Genomic DNA, 12830 nt, shown 5'->3' on the forward strand with positions numbered 1-12830 from the left:
GGACTAGGCGAGTTGTGCCTAAGCCTAAAAACCGGGCCCATGGCCAACCCAACACGACCCGATACTATAGATTTAAAATATAAAAAAAAAATTTAAACTATATTGTGTGGACAACTGCCCAACAACTGCTAAACTATTTATTTTTAATTTTTGAAAAAAAAAATACTATGTGCATCTAGTTTTAACTGTTCAATTGCATACCGAGATGACGTATTTTTATTGGAAATATATTGACCCTATAAGTGTGGAGATTGAAACTCATATTATGCAAAACCAATTGACTTATGTTAAAAGTCTAATCCACACATTTATATGCCACTCACTTTACTCAATTTTATTAAATGTGGAAATCTTTTTTATTTATTTGAGTTTTTAAAACCCCTACTCAAGTGCAACTATCATATGTTGTTGACCCGTCATTTCAGTTCAACTAGTTTTTGGTTGAATGCGTTGTCACTTGTATCCAAGAAGACTTTAGACTATTAAGCTGGTCATTTGACTTGTGCTCTGATATCATGTCAAAAATATGTTAGGCTTATAAGTTTAGAGATCAAAACTCATATTACACAAAATCAATTAATTTGTGTTAAAGCCTAATCCACACATTTATATACCTCTCACTTTATTCAATTTTATTAGATGTTAAACTCTCTTTCTTTTTATTTGAGCCTCCAATAGTAATCATATAATTTTGTATTACTTTATCCTAAATTAAAAATTATTCAATCATATAATGATCATCAGTGTAAATAATTAAATACTCAAAACTTGGTGCAAGATATTAGACGTATAATTAACAGTTTTTCTTCATGCACCTAGTTGTTAACCTATTGACAGTATGCATGTTCTCATATGTATAATACATCATTGTTGTATATGCCATCCCCAGGGGAAGCATCCACAAACCCAGTTCCGGAAATCTGATCTTCGAACTTGAACCCGGAGTTCAACATTTCGTCCATCAAATCATTGTAAACCCCAGCATGGAAATCGCCACAAAATGCTCCCTCATTCAACGAATAACCATGCCTGAAAGAATCTTGGACAAAGTTTGTGTTATGATTATTAAAGCCATCCCCAGAAATCACTTGCTCATGACCACAATTCACAGAACTCCTGCCATGAACATTCTCCAGCGATAGCCACTCGGCAAATAAAAGCTTTGGCAAGGAGCTTTTGTGACCATCTTTAGCCAAGTCATTATTTTCCCTTGATGATTTCTCCATGGGATTCATTAACGACTCATAGCTTAGATTTCGACTTGTGAGGTTATTATTAGCAGGAGAGAGTACAGAAGAATCCATGTTCTCGGAGCTTGAACTGGCAGTGATGCACTGTGTTTTGTTGTGAGCCTCCATTTCTTCAAGTTTGGCCAGTTTTTTCTTCAGGTGGGAATGCCAGTAGTTCTTTATCTCATTGTCAGTTCTTCCAAGCAAATGTTGTGCAATTTGTGACCACCTAATTCATTAATCAAATATTTTATTGAATAAAATCATGTATATAAATAAATTATATAAATTTATCTATATATACTAAAATAATAACTTATAATTGAATGATACAATTATTTTTTTTTTTTCAAAATCACAATCAAATACTACCATCTAATCATTTTTCTGCTCAGTATCACTAACCAATTGAATAGAAAAGTCAACCTTAAATTAAAACGGGTGCCCACTAGTTATACAAGCAAAAGATGTATGTGACCATTTTATTTTCTGCTATCAGCAATACTATATATACATAACCCCAAAGGTTGGCTTAAGTGGTAAAAACCAAGTGTCATTTATAAATATCTAGGGTTCAAGTGACTCCAGCGTGATATACCACAACAAAGTTTACTCTTTGATTTGCCCGATCCATAATTATGAGTCTATATGACTACGGACCTCTGGGGTTTACCACAAGGGTTCCCAGGTTAACAAATAAATACTATGTATATACACTTTGAATATATAATTAGATACATAAATGATATATCATTATATAATTAGGTGTTACTTTAACTTTAATCTAAAATCATCACATTATAAGATAACATATTATTTATGTATTTAATTATGTACACAAAAATATGTATATATAGTTTTATTATTTTGACAACAACTAAGAGTAGTGCTTACTTGTTCCCTATCAGGCGATGGAGGGTCAAGATTGTTTCTTCCTCTTGTACAGTAAACATTCCTCTCTTTAATCCTGGTCTCAAATAATTAATCCATCTTAATCTGCAGCTTTTACCATTCCTTTGCAAGCCTGCATGCTTGGAAAAATAAATTTCACAAAGTCCTGAAAAATAACAAGTCAACTACGAAAGGCTAGTTTAGTCAATTGAACTCCAAGTTATTATCAGTCTCTTTCTCTTAATATATGATATGTTTTTGTTTTTTTCCACTGAACATCTCAGATTTCCGAGAGATTCTTTTGCCTTGTTGACTCAAGCTGCCATGGCGTCCAAAATAATACAGAATATTAGTGAGACAGCCAAAAAGTATGAAACAAAAAAATTCCCACAAGAATAGAAAACCGGAAACATGTAAGATGTTCATTGTATGGGACCCCGTGACCCCTTTTGTTTTGTTAATGAAAGGTCAAATTATGATAATCATCTGCTCATCTTTAATTTAAGTAGCTAAACCAAATAATGCGACTTTAACAATCTTGATTTTGTTAAAATTAAATACAACAACGATCAAGCAACTGCAGAGTGAAATGAGAGCTTTATCGATGTTATCTGGGTTTGATCACAAAATTCAGGCAAACTCTAGAGCTGAAACAAAACCCTTGAAACTGCGAAAGAAAAGTGGTGATTTGTGATCATATTCTAAATTTGTTAAGAGCTACAACACAATATGTAAACCTATAATTCATAAACGCGGTACTCTATTCAGATCTTCTTTGAAAAGTTCATGAAGTTAAGCAGCAGGAAAGTGGGTTAACTAAATCAATAATCAACTATTTATAATAAGCATGTTCTCACCGGCATTAACGGGAACGGAGCTCCAGCAAGCATGGCCATGCTTGAGAACATAGTTTCGAAGCCTTTGATCTTCTTCCGGTGACCATAAACCCTTCTTGTGTTTTAACTTTGGTTTATCAGACGACTTAATCCCCATTCTTGCTTAATGGGTGAAGAAACTATGAGCCTGCTTAATGACAGCTTAAAAGATGAAAGAGAGAGAGTTTTTGATGTTGTTAAGAATAGCAACAGAAGAGGCAATAAATAGCCGACCATAAAGTTTAAAGCGAATATTAGTTGTAATTCTCTATTATAAAAAGCAACAAAGAATGTATTTTAAAGCAAATTAAAAACTGTCTATTAAGAATAATATATTGACCAAAATTATATGCATCTAAAAATAAATATAAAGGCATTTTAATAAAACCATAGGTACATATTTTTTAATATATAATTGAGTATATAGATGATATTTCATCATATGATTATATGATTTTAAATTAAAAATAAAGTAACATTCAATTATATGATAACACATTATTTGTATATCAAATTATGTATTCAAAAATATGTACACATAATATTACTCTAAAATTTCTAAGGGATAATCTGAGTAGCAACGGTGGGGTGGTCAATATGGGTTTAAAACCTAATGATTAACAAATTTAAATCAAAATTTTTATTTACATAACAAAAGCCACAAAACATTGATAGACATGTGGATTTATCACAATGTTTGTGCATTAAATATTAATTTAATATATTTATGATTGGAAATGTGAATGTTATCCTATGTTTTAAACTATGTACTTGATTTTATGAAACCTACTTTATATTGATGTATCACAATGTTTGTGCATTAAATATTAATATAATATATTTATGACTGGAAGTATGAATGTTATCCTATGTTTTAAACTATGTAATTGACTTTATGAAACCTACTTTATATTGATTTATCAAAATGTTTGTGCATTAAATATTAATGTAACATATTAATGACCAGAAATGTGAATGTTGCCCCATGTTTTAAACTATGTAATTGACTTTATGAAACCTACTTTATATTCCGTGAGAAATTAAGAGAAGAAAAAGTATAGGAAAGAAAGAAATAAAAAGAAGTTCTATACTTTCTATTGATTGGTGAAAGAGAAAGGAGATTACTCATGAAACACGAGGTGGAAAAACTTTCCTTTGGACCCCTCATACTCATATTCTCAACTTCTCCTCTATAGGGTAATTAAAGGATATCTAAGCTTTGTTAACTTTTTTTTTTTTTTACCCTTATGAATAATATAATATACCATGTATTTACGCAAAATTGTTTATATTTAAAGAAATATAATTTGTAATAGGAGTTAAAATAAGAGTCTAAATAGGATATGAGTTGCGAGTCCTTGGAATAAATAGTACACATGTATTGCCCCATATAAGAGGGTTAAATCCTAGAGTTAGGAACATAATACAATAGAAAGCAAGACCACAATTAGAAAGCAAGGATCACTACAGAGATACTCAAAGAAAGAGTCAATTTGTGAAAATTTTCAAGAGAATTGTAATTTGTCGTATTCTTTATAGAGAAATTTTATAGCAACAGAATGGATATAGTTTTCATATAGAGAGTGAACCGCTATAATTCTTGTGTTTGTGTATGTGGTTATTTTTAGTCTTTGTTTTATTTTTGCTTTAATAGAAATTTATGATTTACTATTATTTAATTAAATCCCCATAACAACTGGTATTAGAACCTAAGATCAAGAAAGAAAGTGATGACCTAAAGAAAAAGGAGAATTAGTGCAAAGGATCAATAAGTTTAATGGAACACATTAAATATTCTAGAATAAATAAATTAATAATCATCTGTGTGGAAAAAAGTTATATCTACCTCTATGGGAAAGCAACCCTAAAAATGTCAAATAAAGATAAAAAAATTATTCAATATACAAGCATTAGGAGTAATTCAACTAGAACGTGGCAAGTAATGTGGCAAAGAGATCAGCACAACATAATCGAGGCAGATCTTGTCTAACATAAATGTATGAGAAACACGGTACATCTTAAGAAAAGATTATTTAATCTGGAGACGAGAGAAGATGCTTTCATGACAGAATATATGAATGATTTTAAGAGGATCGATAATCAATTATCTTCAATAAAATTTAATTTTGATGATGAAGTTTGTGTACACCCTAATTCTCTTGGCCTCCCAACCAAATAGTTGATAGCCTATGAGAACCATAATTAGTGGCTCAAAAGGTAGTATAAAATTAAAACTCACCGAGGATAAAGCTAAAATTCTCATTGAGGAGGTTTGTTAGAGAGATTTGGGTTAGACAACATTAAATGCTTTGAATGTTGAAAGAAGAGGTAGAGGCTATGAATCTATGACAAAAATTTAAATACATGCAAAAAAAAGTTCAAATCAAAGAACAAATGAAGCAAGTCTAGGTTTGGAAAAATAATATACTAGAATTGCGACGATAAAAACCTCCTACGAGGAATCACAAAGCACTGATGAAAGAGAAGAGCGACAGTAACAACGCCAATGCTACAACAAAAAAATTACAAAACTTTTCACTTTTATTTGTTGATAGTCATATTGACTCTTTCATGAGTACAAGTATGTTATCATTACGCATGCCCAACTTTAGAAGAAAGAGTTATACCTCTGGATCATATTCAAAGGAGTCAAAATCCATCTATAATGCAGATGAATATTGTTACAATTAAGAAACTATAGTTGTGTACAACTTTAGTTGGACTTTTCATTTGAGGAAATATGAGTTGATGCCGCCAGAGAGAGAAGTGAAGAATCAAATACATGCATTGAATTAGTCTCCCAGTGGGTGATTGTCAGAATTGGAGACTATAATCTAAGTCAAATAATTTTTATATTAGGATATCAATTTTCCCAATATGTTTCTATGTAGAATTGTTTTTCTTTGAGAAATACAATTGAAAATAGGAATATAATTTGAATTACGAGTTAGACTAAAAGTTTTATCAATTTATAATTATGAGTTTTATAAGAATAGTGCTCTATGTATTACCTATAAAAATAGGTTAAATTCAGGCGTATCGAACATATACAATAAAAGGGCAACAATACAAGCAGAAAATGAGAGTAACTAGAGAGAGGTTTAAAGAGAAAATGCCTAGTGAGACTTGCAAAAGACTTTTGTAATTTTCTTCTTCTTTGTAACGATGAAATATACGCTACTCTCATATAGAAAGTGAATTATTATAAATCTTGTGTTCGTGTATATAGTTATTTTAATAATTTGTTCGTATTATTTCCGCTTTCACAAACTTATGCATGTATAATTTTGCTTCATATAAGCACTTGAAATTTGCCGCAAACTCAAGGACTAGTTGGTGACAAGTGCAATTTATTTATAATTTTATGAATTAATTAAGTTGAGCTAATGATGATTAATGGTGATGCATGTGCTCCAGCTCATCACAATTCTAGCCAAACTGGTGAAGTATCCAGGAAGGAACTGGCAACTCTGAATAAATTAAAAGAGTTGACGTCTGAAATTAAGCCTTCATAATTTGGAGATTTAATTTGAACCAAAATTTCTACGCCTCCACCTCCACTATCAAATTTTGACCTCTAATCATTCTGAGTTTACTCTCATAATCAGTTTAATATTAATTATAATAAAATTATGAATAAATATTTAATTATATATTTAAATAATATATCATTATATAGTTAAATAATTTTTAATTAAAAATAAAATAAAATTTAATCACATAATAATATATCATTTAAATATCTAATCTACACTCAAGATTCGATTTATATAGTATTAATGCTCTATTAATTAATGTATTATGTATATATTTTTTCATTTGAAACTTGGAGAGTTCTAATGCAAAACGTCTCCCTCCGCCGACAAGTTAGAGTCGTCTCTCAGTCACTTGTCCATTATTATTTCTCTGTCACGGATTCAATATCCCTGAGTGAAGATAATAATTAAGGTAATTAATTTTGGCTTTTCATTTCAATGGCACTATAGTCCTAATATTAGAGTTGTATTCCATCCGAGAATTTATTGTTCGGCTCGACTAATTTAGTTGTGAAATTGTCTCACACTGATTTGGCTACTATTATTTATCTCTAAAGACCTAATATGATCAGATTAATCATGAGTGAAGATAATTATTAAGATAATAAATCTTGCCTATAATCCTTGATACTAGAGGTGTATTCAATCTGAGAATTCATAGTTCGACTCAAATAATTCAAATTTGAAATTATCTTTCACTTATTTGTCAATTATTATTTCTCTCTTATGGACCTAGAATGAAAGGATTAATCTCAAGTGAAGATGATAATTAAGGGAATCAAACTTGTCATTTATATGATACTATAATCTTTGACACTTAATGTGTATTTGATTCGAGAATTTATAATTCGGCTTGGACAATTTAGTTTTAATTATCTCTCATTTATTTGTCTACTATTATGTCTCTCTTAGAGACCTAATATGACCAGATTAATCTTGAGTAAAAATAATAATTAAGATAATTAATTTTGGTTTTTCATTTCAATAACACTATAACTTTGATAGTAACAGTGTATTTGATCAAAGAATTCATAGTTCAGCTCGAACAATTTAGTTTAATATTGTCTCTCATTGATTTGTCTATTATTATTTCTCTTTCAGGGACCAATATGACCGGATTAATTCCAAGTGAAGATAATAAGTAATTAATCTTGGCTTTTCATTTCAATGACACCATAATTCTTGATCCTAGAGGTGTATTCAATCCAACAATTCATAGTTCAATTCAAACACTTCAATTTTGAATTAGAATTCTAATTCAACAACTTTACTCCAAATTATGTCATTTGTTCATTCGATGATTGCTTATCCCACAAACAATTTCACCCAACTGACAGTTTTCTGATAATATTGGGCATCAGTTTAAATGAATTCAATTTAAATATTATAACTTTTATCTAAGTTTAACTCAATTCTAAACTCAACTCAATTCTTACCGAATTAACCTCTTTTTCATCCATCCCATGTAAAACAAATGTACCCAAACAAATCCAAGGCGTGCTTATGTACATCTAAGATACTTTATTTAAAAAATCCCATGTCTTGATTTTGTTTGTTCATATATCAATAACTTGATGAGCTGGATAGTATTCAGTCATTGTCAATAATGAGCCACTGCTTCAATAAATCAAATCAAGAAATTCGATAAACAAAAACAACAGAAAAATAATTGAATAAAAAATAAGCGTTCAAGTCCTCACCGCCAAATTGTATTTGTATATATTCATTTTTCTGTTTTGGCAAGAATAATATCATTTATAAAAGCAAGTCACCGGGCATGAGAAGCTTCCTGTCATGTCGACCTCGAGCTCCCGTTTGTCACTGAAGAATTAACAAATTAATTAATTAATTAAAATCACCACCAACAAGTAATCTTAATTATTTTTTAAAGAAATATTTATTACACGTGACATAAATTATAATTTTTTAATTGTGAACTTATGGCTGTCTTAAAATGCCACCTAAAACAAAGTTGTGTGTGTGTGTGTGTGTGTGTGTTGGAAAGGAGGAATTTACGTTTAATAAAATTGAAGCTGACCATAAAGCGACGACCATCCTATTTTCCCTGTTCTGTTTTAATTTTTTGACCTTTTCTGCTGTGAAGAAGAGGGTAGGTTCTTTCTTACGGAGATGGGATTCTTGTGTCTTAAACTTTTAATCAAACGGCAGAATTGTAATTTACTGTAGCAAGATTTTATAAGTCATTTATTGGCAGGGGCAAAATAGTCTTTCGATGGTTCAAATATTCTATTAACCTTGAGCATACAATCTCAGGGTTAGTCCAATAGACAAAATTCAAGAATATTGATTGTATATTTTACTTTGTTAGGATTTGTCGTAGAGATGATAATTTTCGTTTAAATTTAATGTTTTTAATTCTAATGGGGAGAAAACTCCGTGATAAAAATGAGAAAGGAGACTAGGACAAAAATGAAAAATTTTCACACAATCGAGAACGGGGATACATATGTCTTTTGTCTCTTTTTTTATATTAATATATTACTTAAAATATTAACATATCCTAATAGGTTTATATGATCTATATATTTCAAATTTATTTATATAATTCAGTGATATAATTGTTTACTTTTTTTTTTCATTTCAAATCACCTAATTAAATACTTCCACTTCAGATTACATAAATAAGTTTATACAATTATTGTACATGTAGTATTACTAATGTATAAACCATTCATATGTAGAGATCTTAAGGGTAGGTAGGTCACATAAATAATGAAATTATATGCTCCTAGTTTGACTTTGGGTTTTTATTTAAATATTCTAGATAATATGTTATTACATAATTGAATGATTTTAAATTAAGAATGAAGTAACACTTAATTACATAATGACAGAATATCTGAAAAAGATATTCAAAATTGAGTGTATATAATATTGCTTCTAAATAATTCAAACACTGTGTCATAGGTTTATTCATCTAATAAATATAAACAGAGTCTCCGGTTATCAAAAAATAATAATAATAATTCAAACATAATATCATATTTCAACAAATTAAACAAGTTGAAATATGATATTAATTACGGGTGAAATTTATAAGAATAATATGTTCTTGTTATCATTTGTACCTAAAAAATTATATCGGATGTCTACAGCTACAAGCAACCTTAAAATAGTATTTATTTCTCTCTGTTTGGAAACTTGAAGCCAAAGTATCAAATAATTAATTTAGCTGTCAGAATCATCAATTATTTTGAAATTCTGAGAGCGTATAATTAATTTTTATTGTAATGATTTAATATTTGCCTCATATAAAATCTGCCACTTGTAGAAAAATAAATTTGAATTCTGTCTGAATTTTTTTTTTCTCTTGGCGTATGAATTTTATTATAAATGATATAATATCAGCTAATTTTCATCAAAAAAGAATACTAGTTGTTATACGATAAATTACTATTAACGGAATACCTACCCAAGAAGTTTTTCCTTATTCGAATAAGTTCGAACAACCATAATCAGCGATTATAAGTGATAACAATAACTAAACACATGTGTCTCTTACCCGCCAATAGTCGAAAAATGTGAATAAACTTTCCGCTCTAAGTGGTAAAACGGAAAACTTTACAAAACAGTAAATCTTCTTAGCATCAACAAAATTACTCTCTTATTATCCATCATGCCTATAAAGAGAAATTATTTTCTTCCTACCAATTTGTAATTATGTTGTTAATGTAATTATTTTATTTTAGTTTGATGATAATAAGAATAAATTTTAATAATCACATTAAAATTAGGATTACTCTAATATTGTTATTCGCACGTAACCTCTTCTTTCTACCTTACAAATATGAAAGAACAACAAAGAGACCGGGCGAGAAGAAAAAAAACAAACAATAGGGTAAAGCAAACATAAAGCTTGCATAATATTTCGGAAGCACATGAGAAGAGAACCACTTTCCTTGCCTAAAAATCCTTGATCAAATTTTCATTTTTCTCATAACTTCAACAAATGTATACAGATGTAGGTTTTTCGATCATTAAACCAAACCATGTTAAAATTCTTTTGTCTCTCTATTTTTTATATATTTATCAGGTAAATTATCGAATCTTTAATGTCAATATCAATGTCACTACCATAAATTATCTTGCGTAAAAATTTGAATTACGTACATCAGTTAGCGAATTCGTATTGATTGATTAGTTACTGTAAAATCAAAACATTACGAATCATCAACTAATATATTGTTTAAAAAGAAAGTATGATTATCTAATCTTAATTTAAAATATAATTCAGAGTTTGGACTTGCTCATAATTGATGCAAGTATGCGTAAGAGCGAAACAATATTTTATTGTGTGACCAGTTCCTATTTGATATTCTTTAGTTCCTGACCTATGGAATGCTCCCTGCCTGGAGTACATGCATCTCTTCCAGAGGCACATCAATGGGCAATTATTATTATTATTATTATTTTGAAATAATAAAAAGGTGAAATGACTGTGTCCCACCCTAGGTCTGATGAAATACCAAATAAACTTTCCGCTCTAACCGGTAAAAAGAAAGACTTTATAAAGCTGTAAATCTTCTTAGCAATAACAAAATTACTTTCTTATTATCCATTATGCCCATTAGAAGAAATTATTTTCTCCCTACCAATTTGTAATTATGTTGTTAATGTAAATATTTCATTTTCATTCAATAATAATATAAATAAATATTGATAATCACATTAAAATTAGGATTACTCTAATATAGTTATTCCCACGCAACCTCTCATTTTTATCTTACAAATATGAAAGAACAACAAAGAGACCAGGCGAGAGATTAAAAAAAAACAAACAATAGGGTAGAGCAAACATAAAGCTTGCATAATATTTTGGAAGCACATAAAAAGAGAACCACTTTCCTTGCCTAAAAGTTCTTATTCAAATTTAGATCTTTCTCGTAACGTTGACTAATATATATAGATATAGGTTTTTCGATCATCAGACTAAATCATGTTAAAATTTTTTTGTCTTTCTATTTTCTATGTATTTAATACATCTTACATTATTATTGATATTTAATGTCAAGGATGTCACTACCATAAATTAACAAATCTTGCGTAATTGTTTGAATTACGTATCATAAATTATCTTGCGTAAAAATTTGAATTACGTACATCAATTAGCGAATTCGTATTGACTGATTAGTTACAGTAAAATCAAAACATTACCAATCATCAGCTAATTGTTTAAAAAGAAAAGCATCATTCTCTAATCTTAATTTAAAATATAATTCAGAGTTTGGACTTGCCCATAATTGATACAAGTATGCGTAAGAGAGAAACAATATTTTGTTGTGTGACCAGTTCCCATTTGATATTCTTTAGTTCCTGACCTATGGAATGCTCCCTGCCTGGAGTACATGCATCGCTTCTAGATGCATTTCAATGGACAATTATTATTATTATTTTGAAACAATAAAAATGTGAAATCACTGTTTCCCACCCGAGGTTTGATGAACCACCAAATCTTCACCCCCATCCGTCATTTAATCATGTTAGTGAATATATTTGATTTTCTTAAAATAATTACTTTGCCCTTTTATTTAAATTACATAACTATCATTAATATTTAATATAAATGTTAAATTTCCAATATATCTTCATTAATATAAAATTTTGATACTTAAACTTCTAAAAAATATTAAAATTCTAACTGACTTTAAGTTGTATTTTTGTCATTTATTTAGAGTGTAATTATCATTTTTTAAATTATCAAGAAACGTATTAAATTTTTAAAATTTTCAAAAATACTCTTGAACTTTTTTTGATTTCTAAAACCTCTTGAAAAAATTTTTAAAACCTTAAATATATTTCAAAAATTGTAATTTATTTCAAACTTTTGAAAAAAAAAATAGAACAAATAAAGGGAAAATAAAGATAAAAAGAATAAGGGACAAAACAGAAAACAGAAATATGAAAGGGAGAAAAGAAAATAGAATAAAATATACAAAATAATATTTTTTTTAACTTAACAATGTTCATGACAGGTGAGAATTTAACTTTTTAATATTTAGAGAGTGAAAATTATCAATTCATCAAACCTTAAATGGGAAATAAGAAAGAAAGAAAGGACAATTATTCATTTGTGTTATTAATTGTTGTTTGTCAACTTCAGAAATGTTTTTGAATAATTAAAATTTAATATTTTCAGAAAGTACAAAAGGATGGATAAGATAATGGTGATGGTTCAATAAAATATAATGGGTTTAGCCGTCTGCCCAATCGAATTTTGATATGCGTCTGAAATTGATTTGGTTTCATGAACTTAGTCAAATTCGTGATTGAAACAAAAC

At 29.0% G+C, this 12830-nt stretch overlaps 1 protein-coding gene across 1 annotated transcript; it reads right to left on the reverse strand.

Annotated features, from left to right (window-relative positions):
* Positions 1-768: 768 nt before the first annotated feature.
* On the reverse strand, positions 769-3276 carry LOC123226172 (transcription factor LAF1-like). The gene is made up of 3 exons (XM_044650681.1): positions 2978-3276; positions 2124-2253; positions 769-1458 (listed from the first exon to the last, which is right to left on the reverse strand). The coding sequence occupies exons 1-3, from the start codon at positions 3111-3113 to the stop codon at positions 849-851; spliced, it is 876 nt and encodes a 291-aa protein (XP_044506616.1). The 5' UTR covers positions 3114-3276; the 3' UTR covers positions 769-848.
* Between the last annotated feature and the right edge of the window lie 9554 nt (positions 3277-12830).

The sequence above is a fragment of the Mangifera indica genome, chromosome 9 (assembly GCF_011075055.1).
Source record: "Mangifera indica cultivar Alphonso chromosome 9, CATAS_Mindica_2.1, whole genome shotgun sequence".
In the NCBI taxonomy this organism is placed as follows: Eukaryota; Viridiplantae; Streptophyta; class Magnoliopsida; order Sapindales; family Anacardiaceae; genus Mangifera; species Mangifera indica.

Bases quoted from the DNA above. Each gene is read 5' to 3' on its own strand.
- LOC123226172 (XM_044650681.1), bottom strand. From the start codon at position 3,113: ATGGGGATTAAGTCGTCTGATAAACCAAAGTTAAAACACAAGAAGGGT. The intron at 2,254-2,977 runs GTGAGAACATGC...CCAAGCATGCAG, and splicing joins CTCCGTTCCCGTTAATGCCG to GCTTGCAAAGGAATGGTAAA. The intron at 1,459-2,123 runs GTAAGCACTACT...TTAATGAATTAG, and splicing joins CATCGCCTGATAGGGAACAA to GTGGTCACAAATTGCACAAC.